Source organism: Fopius arisanus, unplaced genomic scaffold, assembly GCF_000806365.1.
Source record: "Fopius arisanus strain USDA-PBARC FA_bdor unplaced genomic scaffold, ASM80636v1 scaffold00005, whole genome shotgun sequence".
NCBI classification, from domain to species: domain Eukaryota; kingdom Metazoa; phylum Arthropoda; class Insecta; order Hymenoptera; family Braconidae; genus Fopius; species Fopius arisanus.
Genome location: NW_011887744.1, coordinates 446,631 through 471,223, shown reverse-complemented (window position 1 = coordinate 471,223; position 24,593 = coordinate 446,631). Strand labels below are relative to the sequence as shown.

The 24,593-nt window shown below is 37.8% G+C and overlaps 4 protein-coding genes across 9 annotated transcripts in view; 3 read left to right on the top strand and 1 right to left on the bottom strand.

The window, feature by feature from the left end:
- Window positions 1–10,511, top strand: part of sowah (sosondowah) — a 62,382-nt gene extending 51,871 nt beyond the window's left edge. For 2 of the 3 annotated variants that reach the window (XM_011315672.1, XM_011315671.1), the window contains 6 exons: window positions 2,271–2,369; window positions 2,645–2,650; window positions 6,466–6,538; window positions 7,157–7,249; window positions 9,199–9,371; window positions 9,518–10,511. In XM_011315672.1, the coding sequence (XP_011313974.1) occupies window positions 2,271–2,369; window positions 2,645–2,650; window positions 6,466–6,538; window positions 7,157–7,249; window positions 9,199–9,371; window positions 9,518–9,796 (723 nt within the window). In that variant the 3' untranslated portion in view covers window positions 9,797–10,511. Of the gene's footprint in view, window positions 1–2,270; window positions 2,370–2,644; window positions 2,651–6,465; window positions 6,539–7,156; window positions 7,250–7,916; window positions 7,942–9,198; window positions 9,372–9,517 lie in introns of all 3 variants that reach the window. The other variant, XR_892893.1, reaches the window with a different exon arrangement.
- Window positions 10,512–10,610: 99 nt separating this feature from the next.
- On the bottom strand, window positions 10,611–14,374 carry LOC105273311 (uncharacterized). Of its 3 annotated transcripts, XM_011315674.1 has the most exons (5): window positions 14,050–14,338; window positions 13,806–13,919; window positions 11,901–13,657; window positions 11,148–11,304; window positions 10,611–11,085 (listed from the first exon to the last, which is right to left on the bottom strand). In XM_011315674.1, the coding sequence occupies exons 3-5, from the start codon at window positions 12,130–12,132 to the stop codon at window positions 10,698–10,700; spliced, it is 777 nt and encodes a 258-aa protein (XP_011313976.1). In that variant the 5' UTR covers window positions 12,133–13,657; window positions 13,806–13,919; window positions 14,050–14,338; the 3' UTR covers window positions 10,611–10,697. The 3 variants fall into 3 exon arrangements, with proteins under 3 accessions (XP_011313976.1, XP_011313977.1, XP_011313975.1); XM_011315675.1 differs by lacking the exon at window positions 13,806–13,919 and having other exon boundaries at window positions 14,293–14,374; XM_011315673.1 differs by having other exon boundaries at window positions 13,806–14,338.
- Window positions 14,375–14,428: 54 nt separating this feature from the next.
- On the top strand, window positions 14,429–17,233 carry fabp (fatty acid binding protein). Of its 2 annotated transcripts, none has more exons than XM_011315677.1 (3): window positions 14,429–14,598; window positions 16,099–16,370; window positions 16,969–17,233. In XM_011315677.1, the coding sequence occupies exons 1-3, from the start codon at window positions 14,526–14,528 to the stop codon at window positions 17,020–17,022; spliced, it is 399 nt and encodes a 132-aa protein (XP_011313979.1). In that variant the 5' UTR covers window positions 14,429–14,525; the 3' UTR covers window positions 17,023–17,233. The 2 variants fall into 2 exon arrangements, with proteins under 2 accessions (XP_011313979.1, XP_011313978.1); XM_011315676.1 differs by lacking the exon at window positions 14,429–14,598 and adding an exon at window positions 15,887–16,039.
- Window positions 17,234–17,502: 269 nt separating this feature from the next.
- Window positions 17,503–18,121, top strand: l(3)87Df (lethal (3) 87Df). Its single transcript, XM_011315670.1, has one exon. It carries the CDS (start codon window positions 17,625–17,627, stop codon window positions 17,997–17,999), a length of 375 nt encoding a protein of 124 aa, XP_011313972.1. The 5' UTR covers window positions 17,503–17,624; the 3' UTR covers window positions 18,000–18,121.
- The last annotated feature ends 6,472 nt before the right edge of the window (window positions 18,122–24,593 follow it).

The following is a 24,593-nucleotide window of genomic DNA, read 5'->3' as shown; positions in this document are numbered from 1 at the left end:
TCTAGTAATTTTTTTCACAGAAATCCCCAGAATCCCTCCGATTGAAAAAATTGTTTTGGGTAATTTAATATCCGATGGGTGAAAATGAGGGACTGGTTCTTCAACGTTGAGAGTTTGTTTTCCGAATGTGAAGACTGGAATATGTTGCACGTGGTCCCACGGGAGCCTGACGGCGGCAACTTCTGGGACCGCCACTAAATATTGTGTTCGCGCAGAGAATACAGCCCTTGGACACGTGTAAGCGGCCCGCGGGATTCCGTATGAAGGCAGATCGGGCCCGACGATTATACGCTAATTCAACGCAAATTCCTTCGCGGAGATATCTGTATCGCTTGCATACATCAGGAGGTACGCCGGAGCTACCTATCCCATGCCGACACTAACGTTTTCTCTCGGTAGCAATTCGCCTCTATGTGGCCCCGAAAGTTTAATCAGTTAAGAAGATTTCACAATGTGAAAGGGAAACCTCTTCGCTGCTAAAAAAATTTTCATTTGGAAAATCCCTTTCAAAAAAAGTTCAATCTAACGTTTTTTGAAGTCGGTTTATTCGATATATATATATATATATATATATAATATATATGTAATATTTTATGTTTCTATGTAAATGTATATTATTATATATTATTATATATTTATATATATTTATTTTATTTTTATTCTAAAATTGAGAAAGATTTTCATTTTGTTTTTTAATGAAAGAAATATTGCAATTTTGCAATCGAAAATTGTGGACGAATGATTTATTTGTTGTTATTGATGATTATTGATCGTGGAATTTGAGGGATTCGTTTAGTTTCTGGTTGTTCATCGCTGATGAAACTCTTGGGTTCTATTTATCTCCAGAGGGACAAAGGCATTTTGCGAGGTGTTGACCATCGGAATTTCTTCAGGGCTTCTGCTTGGTCCACCGCCCCGCAAACGCGAAAAGGTACGATGCGTGAATAAAAAAAAAGGGAAAAAAAAAAGTCAAGAGAAAGATATATATCACGAGTGTCAGGGTAGTACTACGACATGCCATTCTTCCATCCTGAATACCACTGCTAACGCGCATTCCCAAATTAAGGAAAAACTGAAGTCCACGGGATGTCTGTCCTTCATAAACCTTGATTAGTGCCTGAGCTAGACGATGGGGTCCATGTCTGCAGGAGAGTCTAATTAAACACGAAAAAGAAAGCGTAATGAAATAGAGAAATCCATCTTGTTTAAAGAAAAAATCCAAAAATCTAGTAAAAAAAACGAGCGCACGAAGAAACGCGAACATTTTCAATAGAGACAAACATGTGAAAAAAAAAATTCCAATGAGATGACAAAAGTGTTGATTTAATTTTCCAACGCAGATCGAGTATCTTCGCTCGTTAATTCACTTGATGAATATAAAACATCGTAATACCTGGTGTACGAAAGTACGGGTAGGAGAAATAGAGTTCATATGTACCAAGCCAACGCACACGTTTGTCTCTCGTCATTAGGTACGTCTACTTCGTTAGGATGAGTTTTTCCCCTATGCCGCTAATGAGCCTTCACCGGCAAGTAGTCACCCATGGTTTTCAGTGTGATAGAATGAGAAGCTCACGGTAAAAAGAGATGATAAAGTCACTGGGATAAAACTGGCTTTCTACCCTTTCTAGTCCCCGCTCTTTTCGTACAATATGTTTCATCCACTGAACTTTAAATTCTCATTTGCGAGTGTCCAGACACTATTTACCCCAAAATTTCTCTCAATATCACAAGCTATCAACCAAAAATTCATTATTTCAAATTAATGCATTGATATAATTCTTTGTTTTTCATTTATTTATCCATTTTTTATCATCACAATTGATTCAATTCATTAGAATTAAATAAAAAATTCCATGTTTAAGATTTAAACAAAAATGAAGAAAGAATATTACATTCTGCTTTTAGAAGAGTATATTTATTATTAATATCTTTGTTTTTCCCGCGAATCACTCCCCTTTTTATATATTCTCGTGGGTAAAAAATCCACAAAACAATTGAAAGTATTAACCCGAGTGCAGTACGTAGTAGCAATTCATTCAGCCGTCCGAGTTAACGTGGCACCTCGTTTAATTCGCCGAGTATTTCCTGCAGGGTCGACTTATTCTCAAAATACTGGCGACACAGGGGCACACATCGAGTAACAGCTGTTCGTGTCTCGTCTCTGAATCCTCGGTTGACTTATTCGTTCATGTTCTCCTTCCTTCCCCGAATTTAATTCACTCTGCATTTGTTTCAATTTTTTTAAACATTTTTCTTTTTGTTTACAGACTGCACTTCACTGGGGAGCCAAGCACGGGGATGAAAACATTGTTAAACTCATCGCTGGAACTTACAAGGAGTACATCAAAAGCGTCAATGACACAACGGTTCGTTTTTTAAATAATCTTTCAATTATTAAAAATTAATAACTGAATTGTTTACCAATTTTTTCTCGTCGTGTGGAGATTATCATTTCGTTGAGTAAAAAAATTGACTGTCTTCTCTAAAATCAGATAAATTCCAGATTTTGAAATATTTCAAGGTTTTTTATTGATTCAATTTAATTTCATCCCAATTTTCTATAGTAGTGAAATAAAAAATAATTTCCATGATCTTTCAAGTAATGAGAATTTTTTTGTTTCCTGTTCTCGGTGACTGACAGAACGGGGTAAGTTGCACCAATATTTCGACATCAGTTGAGACAAAAGGGAGTATAGCTCAGTGCAGTGGCACTGTGGACGGGAAAGAGGAAGGCGAAGACGGCAGATAGGATCGGATGCGTGTGGTCCGCCGCTTTACTCTTTATAAGACTTATATAAGCCAAAGCGCACAGAGAAAGAGAAGGATGCACACTGTGTGCTCGTTAGCGGCTTGCGACAAACATTGAAATTGCCAATGGGTTCACTATGGGCTTGCCCGCCCCCTAAAAACCCATCGACACCAAAAGTAAATCCGGAAATCTAAAAAAAAAAAAAAATCTCACTTCTCAAAAAAATTACAATTCCCCTGCGCTATTCTCCGACTAAATTTTTCGTTCATCTCCCCGAATTTTCTAATTAGAGATTATTGAAATTTAGAGAATTTTTTATTTTTTAATATTCAAGAAATTAAATGGAATTAATTACAAAAATTTTTATTGAAAAATTCAAAGTTCTATGAGTTTGGAATTCAAATTAGCCGCCTCGGGCGATTGAGCCAATGAGGAATAAGCGCGACAGTTTCGAGATATCGATAGTCTCGATGTTTGTCCTTTTTAGACTAGGAGGATACCAGAGGATGAATTTTTCCCGCGCACGTGTAAGAGAGTACCGAATTAAAATCCCGCAGGGTAAACTCCGGGACAGGGATTTGTCAGGGAGTTGTCCAGCCCGTAGTTAGGGATCTGTCCTTCGGAGTGAGGGTCGGCTCATTTGTTTGAATGGTGTAAGCCCTGAGACCTGGCTGTCGTCACCACGCCACCTCCGTCGCTCGTCTCCTGGTCGACCCCCCAAAAGATAGAGACCGGAGTGCACCAACTCCTCGCACCCACGTCATCCACATGTAAATCGCTAATTCCACTCAGAGACATTAATTATCTCGTTACACCAGGGTCCCCACCCAATAGCTCAAGACCCCGTGTGCGCATAACCGACAAACTGCAAGCGAAAATGTATAACGACGCGGTATGAAGAGGAGGAACGGGATTAAGACGGAGAGTAACTTGGGGGAGAGTCTTGGAAACGAACCGAAGAAAAAGGAGTCGCATTCCATGTACCCAATTATCGGAAGAAAGCTCTCCCTTCCTTCGCTTACGCGTTTACCTCAATTGTTTCTCTTTCTTTTTTTTATTTTCTCCTTTTACTCGGAGACGATGCACTGGGTTCATTTGGCCTTTCTTGCTCTCAACCCCAAATCCCTCCATCCCGACTTTCAAATGGCCAACGATTATTATCTCAATGTGATCTGTATAACGAATAATGTTGTTCCTCGGTGACAGAAAAAAGAAATTTATTGAAGACATTTTTATTAATCTCTGCGACCCGCAGGTTCCGTCGTTGATGGGCCACTTTATGGGGGCAGTTGAATTTTCAGGATCCCGGGGCCTTAATCTGTCACCGATATACACGGAGTACTCCACTGGCTTATCGGGTACAGCATCGACTCCTGTTTAATCCTTTTTCGGGGGGGATGGAGGGGAATGAAAAATAAACAATGAGGGGTAAAAAATACTTGGACGTCTCGCGGGAGACCCTAAGCCGCGCCCGGGTGGCGCCTCACCGAGCGACAGCCACGGCAATCCAATCTTTAATAATTAAATTATTTATAAAGAAAAATAAACAATGATCAAAAGTCTACAACTCGCGAGAAAAAATCCATTGATCCGATTTTTCCAGGATTTTAAATATGATAAGACAAATTTCCCGGAAAATCAACATTTTTTATCATAAATATATTATTTTACACGGAGAGAAATATTCAATAAAAATTACCTGTCTTTCCCGTAATTTTGGAGCTAAATGTAATTGTTGGAAATTTTACGGAACTGTCACGAAATTTTTATCTGAATTATCACTTTATCGATTTATCGAGAGTAAATATTTCTCTCCGTGTGTAATCTATTGTGAGTATGATCCTGACAATTTGAATTCAGGAGTTTTAATATATAATTCTAACCGGATGAATATCGCGCCTCATGTACGATGGAATTAAATATATAAATATATATATAAATTCATGAAATCGCCGGAATTAATCTCGAGTGGAGTGTCAATCGGGGAATTATGTTTTCTCCCTGGAAAAATTTAGATATTTCGAAAAAGGGGATAAGTTGGAAGAGTTATGATTCTCTCTCCCCGACTTTAGGACAAAAATATGTGAGGAGATATTAAAATTGAAGATCTCGGCATATAACACGTTGGATATTGGTGGCCAGCAGATGTCTTGTTTTCAAACTGTACGACGAACAGACATCCCAATCCCTTCTACGTGTGACGGATTGAAAGTAAAATGAAAAGAGTATAAAAAAATGTTGAGGGGGTGAATTGAAAATAAAAGTAGACGAGACAAAGTCGCGATATTGTCTCGGATACCGTGTTACTTTAAAATATTGTCAAAAGTATAAAAAGTTACATACACTGTTATATATTTGCCGGGGTGGAGAGCACCCAGGGTGAGGGAGACGAATGTGACTGCCTCGACACTTTGCCGGTGGCTCAAATGCACACGTGTTGCTAAAAGTAAAGGACTCCGCGAGGAGTTGAAAAAAAAGGGATGAGTTACACAGTAGGTGGAAAAAAGACTGCCTCGTATATTACACGGCTCTATAACAGTGGACTTTAAAATGGAGTGAAGGGATACGCCACGCAACCCCTACGAGGGGTGCATATTGCTATTCCGGGGGAGATTACTTTTTTCTCATTTTTATGTTGCTCTATTCCCAATTTATTGCACAATTATTGATATTATTATTTATATCGGAGACTCATGACTGCAATTGAAAATTCAATAAATTGGTTTTCGCCGAAGGGAAGAATTAGAATTTTCCGGAAAAATCTTCGATTTTTTTTAAACTTGTTGAGATGTCAGGGGTACGTCATCGGAATTTTCAATTATATAAGTTTTCATTCAATTTTAATGGAAATGAAAACGAAAATTCATAATAAACGGAAAATAGAGAATTGATGGAATAATAAAAGAAAATGAAGTCATTTGTCAATGAAGAATTTTAGGGAAAATCCACATGACTTTATCGTTATTAAAAAGTTATTCAAGTTTTTAAAAAATTAAATTGCACCAATTTGAATGATGATTATTTAGCATTTATTCCTGATGCAATTGCACCACGAAATTCAATGCTGGCGAATGCCAAACTGTTGATAATTGAGGAACAAGTGATTTGTCTGGTTGAATGGTAAAAACTTGAAAGCTCTCGGCGTTAGAAATCCTGGGAATCGATGGAGCCGGCACTGATGTCCAAGTCTCTTGGTGCGGCGATTAATTCAAAGCGCCCACATTCACGATGAAGACAATGAGAGCTGTGGACGCCACAATTACAATGAATTTGTCCGAGAGAGGGAAAAGAAACAGACAGGTTCCGCCACGATATACATTACCAATACATATGTCGTCAGTATAGCGTGTACATGCAATTACAAAACCTCGATACATAGGGAGAAATAAAAAGCAATCCCATTCCCGCGCACCTCATTTTCTCGCATTGGCTTGAATAAAAAGGACTCGCGGTATCACGCGGAAACGCTGATTTCGCACGCTCCAGGTAATATTCATAAAACGATTAAATTATTAATTCCTCATTGTCTCTCACCTCTTACGCATACAACTGAGACACAAGTCAGACACGCAGGGGACTGTAAAATGCAGACAGAAAGGGGCCGCACTTTATTTCCCTCCATCTCTTGTCTTGTATCCCTCCACTCTTGTAACTCATGGCTGTTGATTTTTTTTTATTATCATTGTTGTTATTATCTTTCTCTTATTTTCCAGGGATACACGGCACTCCACATCGCAATGCAGTTCGACCACGAGAATATTTTCAATTTACTCGTCCAGGTTTACGGTGCGTATGTGACATCTAATGCAATTATGTCTGGTACCAGTCGTTAATCATATGTGATTGCGTTAAAAATGGAAAATTGTAAATTTTATGTACCATCGGGTCGAGACTAGACGGTACGACATTGCAAGGATCATGGGTGGGGCTCTTGCTAACAGAATATTCTCAAAGTAAAATGCCGACACTGCAGTCTACTTGTCAACTATTATGACAGACACACCATAATTTATAACTATTTCAATACGATATTCAATTATTTTTTAACAGCAACAAACCGGCTATTTTCTTCAACGAGCCAAAACTAAAACAACACTTCATTCATCCAACGAAATTAGGATTTAATAATCAACTTGACAATATCATAACTCAATTTTATCAAGTCGTTCTCATGAGACCTGGTGATACCAATCAATCCTCTTGGAGTTGAACCTCTTGGAATAGACTTTACCACTTTACTACTGACTTGAAAGAGCCCAGACATTAATCACCATCATCTTCCCTTAAATGGAAAAGCAGTCATTCTATCCGGAACTCTCTAGCATTTATCAAAGAAACAAACCTATCAATTCTCGGGGACCAATCGATCTCTAATGAACATCACAATCTCATTTCCCGATGCAGGAGCCAACCAGGAGATTCGGGACCACAGTGGGAAGAAGGCCAGGCAGTATCTGGCCTCGCAGGAGGCTGCGGTCAGCCAAGATACCTTCCGAAGTGAGTATATTCATTTTTCATGGTCTCCCAAAAAAAGAATTACAATCCAACAAGATTGTGTTATGATTGAACGATAGTCTTCAAGTCAAACAGCTTTACCCACGCGGAAAAAAAATATCTATCCAGAAATATATGTCAATAATATGTCAATTATATACCCACCGGTTCAAATACTCCACAAATGCAAGATAATGCAAAATAATAACAATATTAATAATAATAGTTAATATAATTTTTGGATATATTTTTTCATGCGTATCCCTTCAAGTAGCAGTAGGTTAACGTAGAAAATCCTCAGTATTAATTGCACTGGAAAGTTCTGTGATTAAGGACCTGATTAGGGACTTAATTGAGGACTTGATTAAGGATTTGATGCTGAGAGTGTGGCACATGAATTACCATATTACACAGATGCATATGCATAGAGGAGACAACGTGAAGATTGATGAGAGGGTGTCTACTGACAATTTACCCGATTTATGTCTGGAGCTTCAATTCTCTGCGCGTTCCAGATGGCACCTTTTTTTTTTTAGTATTCAATTCCTTCTCCTATTTATCCATGTGAATGATAATGGTGTATGACGAGTGGTGAATGGGTGGGATTTATCATGTTTTACTGTAATAATTTTCAACTTTGGGCCCTTCGATTTTAATTCTTCTGTTGTAGGGATTACCGCTGCCGTATCGTTGAGGCAAGTTGAGACGCACACTGCTGTTAATTTTATTTAAGTACGCTTTAATCACAGCAAATAGCAAGAGCATCTTGAGAAGTAATGTATGACGAACCTTTTTAAAACACATGTGGTAACAACAATGGGGTATTATCCAAACACGAGTACTATTAAATCCAAACCATTGAATAACTTAATTGGTGCTTGTCTAACAAAAAGGCCAACGGGAGTATAAAAAATCCCATCAAATTATCGCTATTCCTAATTATTTTTCACTTAATGCAGCAATACTTTATTACCGTGAATGCACGTGTTCTTTTAACCCCAGGAATATCTCCCTCTTGTATATGAAAGGCGCCAAGTGCATACGAAACACATAAATACAATAAATATATTCAACAGGGGTTGCCTCGTTGCGTTTAATTATCGCATCATCGTATCAGTGTTTCGGAAAGAAATTTTTTTTTTCCTTTGCCGTGGCAACTCGGGGATCTTGAGCCCTCAACATTACTCATCAAAGAACGCGCACAGGGGCAGCAGAAAATTTACGCAGATAACGCCCTATTAATTATTAAGCCGCAAAAGTATCCCTTTTGTTGCTCGTCACGGAGGTGGCATGTGCAATTATTACAACACCGCTAAATCCTGTGGGCACGCGTTGTACGCACTGGGCTTTGAGTGATTGAGAAAAAAAAAATGGGGAAGGAGAAAAAAAAAACATTTAATGCTATTAAAAAATTCTTCCGCATCTCCTTGCACATAATGCACAGCCCTACGTCTCTCGTTTGGCATTTAATGCTCACCAACTACGGCACACGCGTGATTTATTTAACTCAGTGTGCATTTAATTGCTCCCCTTATAGCCCCCCAGGGGATGGGGCCCTCAATTCAACGTAATTAGTTCCTTATCGCTCGCATCAATTAACAGAGTCAACAGTTGATTATTTATTTATATTCTTTTTAATTCTCTTTCACTAGTTGCTCCTGGTTAGACAGCCTCTCATTGTATTCAACGATTCAACTCCCATTGGCAGTAATGACATTAATATTTATAGGTGTACGTCAAGTATCATCCAGGAATCGTCGAGATTTTTGCTTTATTATCTCATGCTTCATTAACAAATATGTGATCTTTGTTTGAAGATTGACTTTCTCTCGTTCATTGTTGAATGTGTTCCTCTTGAAAGAGAATCTAACATTAATCCGATTCGTGTGAACGTTTAATATTTTGGTCATTGAGGCTTTGTAATTATTATTGTCTTGATTTACATCTTCCAGAAATAAAAGCAAGGAAAAAGCACACCGAGAAAGATCTTGGTTTCCTACGAATTGGCTCATTGAACGTCCGCGTGAAACGTACGACGGAGGCCTTCAGCCAATTCCTGGGTGTGGCCAGTAGTGGAAATAATGAAAAGATCCATAAGAGTTGGGGATCTGCCGATAATATTCAGGTGAATATCAAATCAATTCAAGTCTACAGAAAATTAATTCAAAAAATTGAATGGAAAAGAATTCGCGAATGTGTATGGAGAATTTTTTTTTTTTGAGGAGATAGGGTGGAGATGCAGAATTCGGAGAATGAATTTTTTGTTTTTAGGAGAATAAAATGATGCCACCCCCAAAGTACGCCCCAATCAAGAAGCGAAGGAGTAGACGAGCCCAGGACTTCACCCCATCTCGTCATCAAGCTGCTAGTCAACCCAGCACACCTCTTCCCCAGGCCAAAATCGTAGACAATTCATCCAGGATGGCAAAACGGCCTTCTTCAACCACTGCTGTTTCTCCGAGTACACCAATAGCACCACGAGAACACGATTCCGATTCCGACGGAGCCTGCGGCTTCGATTCCGCCTGGCGAGGCTCTGCCCAATTGTGAATTATTTATTCCAGTATCTGAAGATATTATTACAGAGTTTTGCTAAAGAGAATCTACATTTCTTAATCTCCATTTTGAATTTCGACCGCTGATATGTAGCGACTAGATATTTAGATCAATTTTGGTTGTTGAATATTTATAATTCCATGAATTTTCTATGGTACCTTGTAGACCTCGTACTGATAATGTCCAGTTGCATTCCCAGGAATTACGGGATTATATCCTGAATTTTAATTCAGTTGCGAAGCGATAAAATAAATTTAATCTCACCGTTGATAATTTATCCGTAAATATCTCGGAATGCAGTGCCTATATCGATATTTTCGTAATAATCTTTTTTGCGGAACTCATTAAGAGTTACAAAAAATATATCTACGAAAAATTCACCATCTCCCTCATATCCGGAGATATTGACCAGAATGATAAATAATAACTCGAATAATTTTATCTCTTCAATACTGAATTGTTATCTTTCATTTTCGAACAGCGCAATCTGCCAATGAATGTAATCACTCCCCAGATTTCGTCTGATGGTACAAACGTCAAGACTTCCTGCCTTACCAACGATTAATTAATTCATCTCACAAGCAAGTGCTGCCCCTCGAGTACTAAAAAAAACTGCAGACCCCAAACATCACGGCATTTCAATAATTTTATTACTTATTTATATAATTCTCGAAGATTTATCGACGAGCAAGATATTTATGAGCACTGAATTATCAAATGGTTTTTGTAATTGAAAAGAAAAAACATTCCACTGCAAGAACTTATCGTTCAATTTTTACGAAATAAAAATTATGAGGCAAACAGCATCAGCGGTTGATTAATTTTTTTTTCTCAATGATAAAAACGTAACATCAAAATCTCAGTGGTAATCAAAATGTCGTAAAGAATTAACAACCTATGACCTCGTGTTGCTGGTGCGCAGGGCATTGGCTATAACCTGTTGAATATTTATTTTAACTTGCAGCTTCATGTTCTCCGGTACTTGCCGAAGGGAGGGCAATAGTGAGAGGAGAAACATTTTCTCGTAGTCCTCCTCATCTAGCATAGGTCTCTGGCCATTGTGGGAGGAAACGTCGGGAACGCTGTCGAAGGGCCCCAGGGACGTCTCACAGAGTGGATCAATCATATTTGAATCAGAATCCATGGGCCCATTTGATGGGTCCAGAAAGGATGCAGCTGTATGTGGACTGCATCCGTAATTTATATCTAATGAATCTCTTCCTTCCTCGCACATTACTTCTTCGGTTTTGCAGTCGCTCAAATTCTTGGCTAGTGAGGCTCTTCTGGGAAAAATAATTAATTTATCGGTGAAATTTGGTAATTTATCGAAGGATGAGACACTTACCTCTTAGCCTCGATCACTGGCAAAAGGAATGATAATTTTTTGAAGTAAGCGTAGGGCTTCCTCTTCCTGATACCCCCTTCTGCTGTTATCTTTCGCGCTTTGAGTTCTTTAGTGAAATAATCCCGGATGTGTCGCCATTTTCCTCGCAAACTTTTCTCTGCAATGTATCGGGATTTTCATTAACGTTGGAGAAAGGTTTGCTAATAATTTTGCTTCTATTCACGTATTTCGTAACTGGCTGTTTTCTTTAATCACTTATAGCTCAATGTCATGCAAATTGATTGTAAAATTCAGAATTATATTTACGCAACTTCGGGTGTCGTTAAATTCGGATAATAAAGTCGTGATTATTTCCATTACTGTCCGGGATATTGACAGAAAATTTTTAGTATCGGTAGTCCTGAATTCAAGAGAGAGAATTGAAAATAATTTGCGTCAATCACGAGGCATTTTATGCATTTCTGGTTAATAAATTCTCGTTGTATTGGAAATTGAAATCCAAAGAAAAAAAATGAATTCAAACGGTGAGGACTTTCATTTTACGTGAATTAGAAATTTATCGATGTGATTTAACGCTTTTTTGTGATGCGCTTTTCAAGTCAGTGAAGGACTTGAGACGATCATAGAATCGATATTATTTATAAATTATTTTCATAAAAGAGCCCAGGCCTAATAATTAAACGACTTGTGAAATTATATTTCAAAAAAGAAAAATAATTCCGCGTCGGGTTCTGTATTACGCAAGCGCATTACCCATGGTTTCCTTCATTTCCGAGCTCATGTTGTCCCAATCCTCAATCATGGCCTCTCCGATTTCGTTCCATGCCTTGGTTTTTGCTAATCTATCTCCATATCCGTCGTGTCTGCAGTCGTAAATTATTGGCTTCTTCTTCACCTCGGCGATGAGTTCGACGACGTCAATCAAATGCGCCGGTGAGAGTTGGATAACCCTCGAGTTCCCTCGAAATCCTTTACGCGGATACATTTTACGAAAGCTGCGGAGAACCTGGACGACGGAACAAACTCGCGCGGACTAACACAAGGCGTTATTACAGAACGGTTACACTGCGGCTGCGATGCGGAATAAGTTGCAACGTTGCCAGACCCAACCGTCGGCTCAAGCAACATTCCCACTAGCTTCTGCGTTTTTATATTCCATATTCCATATTCCTCTGACCACCTTTCCCATTATTTCTCCCAGGAGTTGGATTCTGCGATCATATGAGGTGGAAAAGTTCTTCACGGCCATGTATCGAACAATATTTTTTGTCGTGCAGTTCCAAGTCTGGAAGGCGGCAGTAAATCCCGACTTTACGGACTCAGTCACGGAATTTTTTACTCATTTATTTATCAACGAGAGCGGACGCAAATTACAGCGCGGTGTAATTATAAAAATCATGATTGAAAATTTGAAAATTAAATGAATTTCGAATGAAAACTGGTCGCTTCAGACGATTGAACCAATGAGAGATAAGCGTGATGGAGTTTCGAGATATCGATGTTATGATATGATATAGATATGATAGCCACGATGTTTGTCCTTTTTGCAATAGGACGAATAGGATGGAGAGGATTTGGTAAATTGTGGTGGTGAGAGGCGGATTGTGAGCCCTCGGCCACTCAATTATTCCACTTCCTGCGTGGCAAATTGCTTCTACTGATCCGCAAGAATACTTCGGACTCATCGTACGGATTGGGACATGTTTTTTGTATTCTCAATTGGAAGTCTAGGATTTAATGGATCGACCGAGACGGCGGGTTTTACAGCATTGCGCGGTACAAAGTTGACGGTGTTGCAGGAGCGCTGGGGCCTTTGGACCCTCGTTACGATCAATAAAATAACGCCTACGGACAGCATGCGGTCCACAACCGATGATTTTCAAATTGTGGATGTTGAAATATTAGAGTATTATGTTTGCAAGTAATAAAAAGTGTCAGGAACAATTTATTCGTCGTTAAAAAATAATCTCGAGAATATGTTCTTTTTTCGGTTACTGTCAGCAGCAAATGAAACTCAACTTTTTGTCGCGGATTTTTATAAGGCGATAAATCAACTCAATTCATTCCGCGGATTTTTCACCGGAATATTTTAAATTGACTTTTCAAATATTTTTGGAAATTCAATCTCCGCGCGATAAATTATCATTTATTCATGCCTCATATTTTTTTACTTTGATTATTTACAGCTTTTTAACGAGCTTTTTTTTTCTCCTGAATTGCAAAATGTCGGCAGTGTTAAGTCAGGGGATACAAATCCTGCGGACTCATATTGATTTCAGACATCTGCGTCAGTGCATGGCGCGGTAGTTCGAGTCCGTCAGAAAATCCCGATGGAAAAACCAAAAAAATTAATCATCATTTTTATTGATCACTCCGAGGACAACGACAAATACCGGGAGTCGTCTGACGTAATAATTTCTCCAATTTCCAAGACGCGATAAAAATCTTCAGCTTCCGGATTCATCTTGGAGTACCAGGGGTTTATCATCCCGCAGAATGTGTCCCTCGACCTATGGAGTCAAAAAAAAAATAGTGATTGGAAGGCAGTCTACCAATGGTGAATACGATCTCTGCATCTCCGTCGCTGGGAGAGCATCGACCTTGGTGGGATGATGACAGAGATGGCTTTGAAAAAATTCACGTTCAAGTGAGACATACCACTGGTTTTCAGGGGCGGAAATTCATTCCCAAGCCCAGGAGGGCGACATCCTTTCCGAATAAAATCAAAAGCGAGACTTGATTTTCAGAAAAAAAAATAAATTCCTCTCCAAACTGAAAAAGACTAACTGAAAATGAATTCAACACCTACAGGCAATTTAAAAAAATGATTACCCAATACAGATTTCCAAATATACTCATTAAATAATCATCCAAGATTTATGTCAATAAATGTAGAAATCACCTGTATTCCTCAAGTATTCATATCTCTTCTTCTCTCCCTCCTTTTCCTCAACTAAATCTATCAGAAAAAATCTGATAACAATAAAGCGACTGAACCTTTTTGGTCTAGCGATTGAAAAAAAATGTTTATAGTCTAGCACAGAGTGATTCTTTTTCGATTTCATGAGATGATTGCGCTTCGGTGGCGATTTGAATCGTCATATGAAAAATAGAATTGAGAAGTGGTTGATTAGCAAAAACCAACATTGGAGGAAGGCTGGGGTAATATTTTTTTCCGAGTGAAGCCCCTTGCACCGTGACGCTGGGTTGTGTGTGGCTCATAGGTGATCCTGTCTGTATAAACGCATACAGAGTTACAGGCAGTCTGTACTTGTGGGTTTGGTGTTGAGACTTCAGTTGCCGCCCGGCTCGAATAAAGTGAAGATCCTCGTGGTCCCCAGGCCGTCTGCACTCCATCAATTAACAACATCACCAATAATGGCGGATTTCCTCGGAAAGAAGTACAAGCTCTCGAGCAGTGAGAATTTCGATGAAATGATGAAAGCCCTCGGTACGTACCAAATAAATTTCATCACAGCAATTAATCACACTTTAATGACCTGTTGAAACAAATTGCAGTATTAATCGAGTGCAGCCACGTGGCATAGATCATAAATTCGGTTGTGATGATATTGAAAATAGAATGCACATGGGAAAATTAATAATCTAGAAATAGCCTTACACTCCCGGACATGGCAATTCGTGATGATTGATAAATTACATCCCATACGGGAAATGATACGCCAACGTCTTCGTCGCCCTCGAGGGTCCACCCACCCGGTGCATCTTTTATTTTCTCCAGTCAATCCATAATTTTTCATATCGTCTTTATACGTCACCGATTATTCATCGATTCGCAGTTTTGCGTCAAAATTGACGTGATCTGTCAATCCACCGGTGAGATAAAACACATCTTCCGGATAAATAAACTCACATAACCTACAATTTATCCTCCCCTTTGTTCGCGGATCGTTATATTTAGTGGTATAATGAAGGACGACGTTTTGCTCGTGTGTCTGAGGTGCAGACCGGTAACACGCGATCGTGCGAAAATTACCGGTTGGTGTAATATTGCACTGCTCTAACGATCGCGGTATGCGCATCGGATTACCAGAAATAATAATCGAAAAAATGCATGATCCAGTTTTACGTGTTGTCTCGTGACCTTCGGGACATTTGAATCCATTTGCGTATTTACCTGTCGGTAATTAACGATTCACTGTTTTCTTCGTCATTTTTAGAGAGTACATTGTTAAAAAATTTTTTCATTTCTGTTCATCATTGCATATTCGTTCTCAATTTTTTTATATATATAATTTTTTTATATATACAATTGTATTTATACCTGAACAAATTAATTATTGATTCTTAGTAAGAAAATGGAGAGAAAATTGATTATTGAAATTGTTGAGGTATTGAATTTCATTAATTTCTGGTTTTTTTTTAAATATTTGAAGTCGGGGAAAGGCGAATTGATAAATAAAATCGTTATTAAGGATAACGAAATTTTAACTATAAGAACAGCTTTTTAATTGATAAATTTAATACTTGGTTATCGTTGAAATTTTTTAATATCCAAGAGAAGTTTAATATCCGAGTGATAATCAGAAAGTTTATTTTCACCTTTCGAATGATAAAACCGATAACGCGATCGGTTATGTCAACGAGATAGACGCAAATATCGGGTTTATTTGCCGTACGAGTCCGTAGGTCAAACTTCAATAGCTGTAGTCTGCTATCTTCAACACAAATAAACGACCAATACGTCATGACTGATTAATTCAAAATAATAAATCGCAATGAGAATTGTGGCTGCACTTAGTCTGGATAGATTAGCCAGTCGTGGTGACGGTACTTGAGAGATCTCGCAATATTCAACATGCTCGGTTTACTCGGCAAAAGATACAAGCTGGTGTCGAGTGACAAGTTTGATGACTACATGAAGGGACTGGGTGGGTGCAAAGACCTTCTATCTCATTATTTTTTATCTATAATCTCTGTTTAATCGCAGGTGTGGGATTGGTGATCCGAAAAATGGGAGCCCAGGTGAGTCCAGTCGTCGAGCTCACCAAAAATGATGATATTTATACCTTGAAGACGACCAGCACCTTCAAGACCTCCGAAATTAAATTCAAACTCGGTGAGGAGTTTGATGAAGAGACTCCGGATGGTCGCAAGGTCAAGAGTGTTATTACCTTGGATGGAAACAAGATGTCTCATGTTCAGAAAGGAGACAAGACCACTAGCATTGAACGGGAGTTCACTGCTAACGAGATGAAGGCCGTTAGTAATCTATTTTTTTCATTATGCAAAACCAATATTTATAGTCCTCACATTTGGAATTATTTACGAAGTAGAAGAAATCACTTGGTTCCTCGGATTTGTCATTTCATTTATTTCACGTCCAACTTGTGGACATTTTTTAAATAATTCTTTTTTCGTTGAAACAAAATTGTTTGAGAACATGTAAAGGTTTTCGCAGTTGCATTGACTCTGTCTCGTGAGTAATTCGATTCTTCGAACGCGACCATCTGAATGACTCCCCTAACAATGACCAACTGATTGATCAAAAGTACCGCCAATTATCAGTACATTTTGAGGCACGTACGTGGCCTGAAATTGAATTTTATCCTAGTGCGGGTGGGGGAGTTTGCACGCAACTCCTGGGATTATTTCTATTGGATAACTCTAATGTCAAGTCGAGTATGTTTTATTGGATAAAAACGGTGGGACCATGGTCACGCCATGGTTATCCATCAAATTGACCTGTATATTTGAAAGCAAGAGCCACTCGATCGTGTGAATGGGCCATGAGGCGACAGGAAATCATCAATCAGGACTCGATCAAGTGAATCACAGCCATTGAATTTAATTGTTACAGATTATGACTGTCGACGATATCGTCTGCACCAGGATCTATAAACTACAGGAATGAGGAGATTATCAAATTATTCCATTGACCACACAAATTACAAATCATTGCTTGGAGTATCTGGGAATCCAGTTTACTTTATTTCGCATAAAATTAAAGTTCGTAGTCTTCTGGAAGTTATCATATTGCCGTGAATGTTCATATTAAATATATACTTTTATATATTGGTTGAATCCTGTGTGAATTAAATAAAAATGACATAAAAATCCTCGAAGACGTCCAACTATTTTTTTCATTACACTTTGCACTTGAGTAATTCCTGTTATTCAATTAAATCATTATTCTCCAATTCGAATCTGTTAGTCGAAGAAATGCAAATTATATGAGACTTTTAGATAATTAACAAAAAAAAAATATGGATAGTCCTCGAAAATAGGAGAACCTAAACTTGAAGTTGAAAATAAATTTTTTTAACATTGATATCGCATTCTGCCTTGCCTACGGAGTGTTCCCCATGTGGTTTTACTCAAGTGGTAAAATCGAAATCTCTATTTAATACCCGGCATTCAGTTGAGGTTATGCAAAAGACAATAAACACCTCGATGTTCTCTTAATCTTTCAAAAGAATTAAAAGAAAAGTGAAAAGTGTAGAGTGAATCTAGAGGATGGGAGACCTGGAGCAACAGATCGAGGAGAGGATCGCCCAGAATGAGGCGAATAAACAATCTCTTATAATATTTGGCAGAGACGTGACAAAAATTCCATGCTTTAAACAAAGTTTTTTCAATGGAATTCTCAGTGGAGTTGGTGTTGGAATAATTACCTTCATGTTCACGAGTAAACCTCGACTTGCTAGTCATTGGATGGTTGGTTCCTTTGGAGGTGTCACCATAACTTTTTACTGCGTCTGCAGATATCAATATGCAAAGGAACAAATAGTCATCAGTCGGATGAAGGGACTGATGCAGGAGGCGATGATCACTGAGGGAGTAGAACACGAGGAAAAACTGAAGGAGGTTATCAAACTTGCTGAGGCTTAGAGACCTAGAATATTCGCTATTGTAAAGATGAAATAGTTTTAAGGAATCATGGGTTCTGTGAGGGCCCAGAATTTTATTGTACCTGTAATTAAATACATGAATAAATTAAATTAAATTATTCATTTTTGTCTGGGTTAATTCATGATTTTTTAACGGGTTTTTGGGATTTTGGGGGTGCGAAATGGGGAGATAGTCAATGGCATGATGTTTTGGTTCGGTGGGAATCTTCAAAAGTTTTTGGGGGTCCAAACACTTTCGATTGAACAACCGGTTTTCATCCCAATCTTTTTGTTCTTCTGTGTGAACGAGTCTAAATTTAGAAGGCGTTTCTTCTGAATTTTTTTTTTCTTATTCCCCGGTGGTTATCCTTGGAGATAGAATGGAGAGACTTTCTTGGGGTCGATCGCATGAAATTGGGATTGAACGGACATAGATTGAAATTTAAGGTAAAAAAAAAAATTTTGTAATCGCAATGAATTTGGATTCGCGAGTTGATTTCTATTTTCACTGTTTTTGATTTAAGAGAAATGACCGATGAAGGAGTTTCGTTTCTGGCGATATTATCCTATTTTCGCAATGGAGTACGCGATGCGTTAATATTGTGAGGAAATCTAGAATTCACTATTGTCCGATTGTTAAGAATAATTGGGTGAGTGAGAGGCGAAAATATTTTGGCGTTCTTTTTAACTTTAAACATTTGAGTTGAATGGAATCACCTGTAGAAATTGCGCGTTATTTTGAAAATTGAATTGTTAGAAAAAAATCGTTCCTCATTTGTTACGTCTTTGAGAATTTTATTATCGTCCATGAATGGAATATATATGGAATTAATGATAGGCTGTCATTTTCCGCCCCAAAGATAGGCTTCTGGCCCTACGATGAATCAACTCTCGACCTTCGGAGTAATATCTCCTTAACAATACGTAGATATCCTAATTGAAAAGCCTTCTTTCCATGTAAACACTTAGCAGACATGTAAATTCCATATTTATGCTTCAATTACTGCAATAATTATCCATAATTTAACTGTCTCCCTTGTAACAGAATATAGACTGCGTGAAATTATCACCGATAACCGAGACGAGTAAACTCAGAAAACGATCGTTTTCCATCCATGAATTAGAATTTACGATCAATCTTGCGTCCATATACCATCTTGGTTCAATTTTCTCTCCATTTTTTCCCTTCGGATTCTAGTCCGCAGTGTCATGGAATGTTAAAGTACAAGAACGCGTCATCCCCTGGGATTTATTATTTTTTTAATTCTCTATTTTATTTTTCCCGGATATCCACTGGTATTTTCAGGGTTTCATTATTCGCATATCTAACGCTTAAATGTCACCAGGAAGTCTCCTAATATGCCTCATATGCAGCCGTTTTATTTATAAAATTACCACTCGACATTTAATCGAAGAATTCATTAATATTATTTCAGAAGAAATAATTTTCCGTAACTGTAAAAATTGGAATGCTCTGGGAATAATTGTGAGGAAATTTAGAGTTCGATTGAGTAATCTCTCGGTGGGGATCGATAATTTTATCGGCATCACATAATTTACGACTCCACCGGAAAATAAATAATACCCAATCGTTAAATAATTGGAATCAAGTTCAATCGTCGACGTTAATGAGAATCATCACGAATTTCAGTCATTAAAATCCCGTGAAAGGAAATAAAGAATACACTAATTTTAACCTTTCGGCTTTGGTGTTGCAAATGCCTTTCGGCACTGACCAAAGGTCTTCATGTAAATATTTTGATTTCAATCCCCGTGATCACTAAATATATTACACATATTCCCAGGTATCGAGGCTCATGAATATTCGTTAATACATTGTTAGAATTCGTCATCAATCATTATATTCCTCAATAGAATTATAATCTCATTTGGAGAAAATATATGACTTTTTATCTCACAGCCTTCGTATTAATCATTAACTAATTCCCCTGATCGATGAAATGACGGAAAAAGATGGACCAGTCATTCCTCAAGATTTAAATCCGATTGAAATCAAAATGAAAAATCGACACCCATAGAAAACCGAAATAGAAATCCTCAATTTTGCTGTTTTTCTATTCGAGGCCTGAATTTCAAATAACAGATTATTTTTTGTAATAATGAAAATAAAATTTCAACATTTGCCCTGTCGCCTTGAATGAGTAAATGAAGAGCCGTAATATCTGAAGAAATCAAGAATGTAGGCGAAACAAGGACGATTATAATAATAAATTTTTTAAAGATGCGGTTTATTAAATATCCAAGCTTTTCCAGGACTCTGACTTCAGCCACGCACATCGTATTATCATACTAATGCTTAGAGACTCTTAATTGCTGCGTGCGATTATTTCCCACGGAAGAATTTCGTATAATAACGTGACTATTCAATTCTTGAATTTATCAATAGCCGAAGGAGATTGAGATGACACCACATCTTTCACTATTTGAATAGACTCGTGATTATTATTCCTCCGAAAAGCCTCAGTCTTTTATTCAATTCATCAGTTTCGCAACACTACATTCATCCCGACCCGAGGCGCAGAAATCTAAAAAGTAACAGAGAAAATCGGATGATAATTTAACAATTACCAATTATTCTGCATGACTTGTTCACCAATTTGGGTATTAAGTCCGACCTCATGTGAAAGGACTCGAAAAAAAATTGTCTCTTTTTTAAAATAATCAAAATGATCAGTCCAACTCAAAAATTTCAATTAGTATATCCAAAAAAATGTGTTCCATTCAATATTCAACCCTATTGCACTCGCAATAATTAACTTAATTGGTTAATTGAAATACTATTGTTTAATTGGAGTCAGGGATCTAGTCTGGATGAACTCAATGAAATATTTTGAGGTACAGCAACTGGAGATTGAGTAAGAGACTCTGTGGAGAACAAGAAATGACCCATCATAATCCAGCACCGTAACGACTCAATTTCGTGATAATTACCTGGATGTCGTAATTAAAATGGTTGTCCAATTGGTGGACAGTTTATAATTGAGATGAACAGTGGGTTTGAGAGGGAATTATGAAATTCATTAGGGTAGACTGGATTTGGGGAGAGATTTGCACCAACTATTCGAGTGGGCCAGTGTGATTACCCAGACACGATATTGAACACCGCGAACCGCTCATATTCATCTTTTTGCACGATCAAGTGTAGTAAATTCGGTGAAAGTCCACCAGATCCGGGGAGAAATTTACTGACAACACAGACTTGCCGTAACAAGCGACATTGAGATGGAGCATTTAATGGGTTCACGCTACCGCACCACGCGATTCTTTATGAGCCGCTCTCATTAACTCCCAATGAGTTTATTTTTCAATAATCGATTGAAAAACATCACTGACTATCGAAACCAATAATCGCTAACAAAAACGACTAAAAAACGACTTTTTTTTCCATTTTTTAAAATCGTTTTTGGGGATCGAAAAAGTAATAATAATTATAGTAATTTGCCTACACTGTAATAATTCAGTACAGCACTAAAATTATTCTAAAGAATTTTCCTCGGTGCATTCAGAAATTCCTGCGTCGATTTGCCAACCGCCTGGGACGCAGGTGATATGAATTCCGATAGATTAGATTCGTGACGAATATTTTCGATAGGTCGATTGCTGAAGCAACATTTGAAAAGTAATAATCCTGTCATGGTACCAGAAAAATTTTATTAATTCATCTCTTATTTATAACCAGCTATTGCAATAGGTGATTCTCAGTAATATGATAATTCTATGATAATTGGGGAGAAGCTACTGATAGACAGATTAATTTTATATTTGTAGATGGTATCTGAAAAGGAAATGTAATCAACTAGGGCTTGAGGTCCCGAGACACTTTTACTCCGTGGATTTCACAAGTTCCAATCTAACGTGCCTTCAGCTGTCAAATCCCACATAAATCGACTCATCATATTCAGACGATCTCGATCCCTTTCATGAGATAACATCTAACATGACAATGATTGCGCTCAACCATTGTCGGGATAATCGAATGTTAACTTGACGAATGATGTCTTCAGCTGTTGAGACTCGTCCCATTTATCATCCAGATATTTTATTGTCACGTGCCTCTGCTGAACTGTCACAGGACAATTACAAATACTGAGTAATCTAGAACAGATTGTAATTACGGATGTCATCAGGGAGTGGGAAAATTCATCGAAAAATCTTCGACAGGGAAGAGAGCTAAGAACGAGTACTGGAATTTTCTTCAAATACTTTTTTTGGCATGACTGAAATATCCTCGCGGGTTATGGAGTCACTGATTCAATCGCAATTGTATTTTTCTCTCTCCCGTCCAGGACTTGCGTTGTTACTCGCCTAATGAATCTCAACGTCATTGATAAGAGGGAAAGGGTCCTTGGGACACTTACGAGACACCCACGCGGTAGAAAAATTGCAATAAATGCTCGGCGAATTTTATGAGGGAGTGAAGGATCATTCAAGGATCTCCATCCGCAAATCGATGTTTGGAATTCTTAGTCATCGATTGGGAAATATTCGGTGACGAATTTTATCTTCCCGGATATTCGCTGAGAAAAACGATTTCTCGTTACCAGGAAAAATCATTTGATTCGAGAATTCTATTAAAATTTATGAACACGAAATAATTATCTAACAGCCATTATGATGTCTGATAACAATATATTCGCAAATGGAGATGTCCGCGAATATCCTATATCGCGTTTCATTCGATTTAATTTTAATTCAATTAATCACAAATTTTTGTCAGTAAAAATCATGATCTAGGTGTGCACTCCTGCACTCATGCACTCATGCAATTGCGAAATTAATTGCGAGGCTATCGGTCTTCAGGATCGTTGGGAGGCTGCATAAATTCAAAATTTAGTGAAATAAATAAAAATTTGAAGGTATCGAGGGAGTGAAATCGATATCCTCTATAAAATCACGTGGCATATGACCAGAAATATAAATTGAAGGCGCGGTATTACGTCGCCAGTGATTACAATCTCAAGAGCAAAAAAAATTACCAAAAAAATAACAGAAATTCCCACAAATCTACAACGCGGACTTGAGACTCATATCATGTCTCGTCATGGTGATGAATTCGTGATTTTTTTGTCCTGTCATTACGAGGTAAACATTGAGTTATTTCAGTGTGAGGGAAGAGTGATCGTTTAATTATCGTCTCGTTGTTTCGACGGGAATTTCCAAGATGGAAAATCATTGGCGCCTTATCTGACGGCAAAATCATTATCCGGATGTGGATTTTATCACAGCTGTTGATGATTATTTGATTGCCAGATCGTGACTCGTTTTGTTAATTTTCCGAATATCTTACCTCAGCATAAACGACGGTTAACTTCACTCGCAGCATAAGTGAATGATTAATGGTCATTCGATTCACGATTATTCACGGGCTTTCTGCCATACCCTCGAGATTTAACGAGTGCACGGAGAAGAGTTATTGTTTATTGCTGATTATAAATCATCGACTACCCGGCGCTAAAATTCAAAACACCGTGTGTACAAGTTATATCCGAATGTACACCAGAACAAAGAGGAGAATAATGAGGAGAATTGCTCGGTGAAAAGAAGTCAGTATTAAATAATCCAATCTGATAAATACCAGTGCGGTGTACCAGCGCTGAGGAGAATGACTCAATAACATTTCGAGAGTTGTATATTCGTGATTTAAAAAACAATTTTACTGCATAAATTCATTCCTCTTTAACCGCATGTTTAATATTGTACGGTGTACAATCCGTTACTGGAGGATTTATCCTAAAATAATTCTCCAGGCAAGGCTGTTCGAGGCTGTTTGAGATGACTGCATTTATTATGTATTCTCCGACATGTTGACGCCCAGCAAAATATTTTTTTTTCTCACTCCAAGTGTCAATCTCATCGCTGATTTAATAAATTCATCGTCACTCAGCGAATATCCCTGTCATTGTGAAATTACACTTCCTGGATGGTAGGGAATTTCTAAATCCATAAAATTATACAGCGGGGATGTGGTTATCACGCAATGGTGCTAACGAAAATCATCTTTTTATTGATACCCAGAAATTCTTGGGATTTGTAATACCAAAATCTCTGTCAAGGTAGCTCCGCGTGATTTCTACGTGAGTAATCGTCTGGGGCAATTACGAATTTTGGGAATCTCCTCGATTTCGGATTTTTATTAAATTACCAACATCCGTGGCTTCAATTTTCCATGATTAATTTACGCGGAGAAATTCTCTAGAAGATAATTGTGGGGAATTATTACTTGTATTTCAGTTATTGAAAGATGGAATTTCGTTGGGAATATGTTCTTGTTCTCATTCTGGTTTTAAATATTCATGTTTCGTAACAAATATAATAAGTTGTGATAGAATCTCGGGGAATCTTGATATTTCATCAATCATTTCCTCTCGAATTTTCCTTCCGGTCACTTGTCAAAATTTCGACTAAACAATGACGCTTCACCGTTGGACAATTGGTAAATTCATTTGTCCGTTTATGGAGTAATTCAAATAACCATTCCTCAGTTGAACAGACATACCTCTCAACTCACCGAGAAAATGATTAAAGTCACTGATAAATTTATAGCCTACGAAATAAAGTACGTCGAAAAGTAATT

Bases quoted from the DNA above. Each gene is read 5' to 3' on its own strand.
- fabp (XM_011315677.1), top strand. From the start codon at position 14,526: ATGGCGGATTTCCTCGGAAAGAAGTACAAGCTCTCGAGCAGTGAGAAT. The intron at 14,599-16,098 runs GTACGTACCAAA...GTTTAATCGCAG, and splicing joins TGAAATGATGAAAGCCCTCG to GTGTGGGATTGGTGATCCGA. The intron at 16,371-16,968 runs GTTAGTAATCTA...TAATTGTTACAG, and splicing joins CTGCTAACGAGATGAAGGCC to ATTATGACTGTCGACGATAT.
- LOC105273311 (XM_011315675.1), bottom strand. From the start codon at position 12,132: ATGTATCCGCGTAAAGGATTTCGAGGGAACTCGAGGGTTATCCAACTC. The intron at 11,305-11,900 runs GTAATGCGCTTG...GATACATTGCAG, and splicing joins GGAAATGAAGGAAACCATGG to AGAAAAGTTTGCGAGGAAAA. The intron at 11,086-11,147 runs GTAAGTGTCTCA...TATTTTTCCCAG, and splicing joins CCAGTGATCGAGGCTAAGAG to AAGAGCCTCACTAGCCAAGA.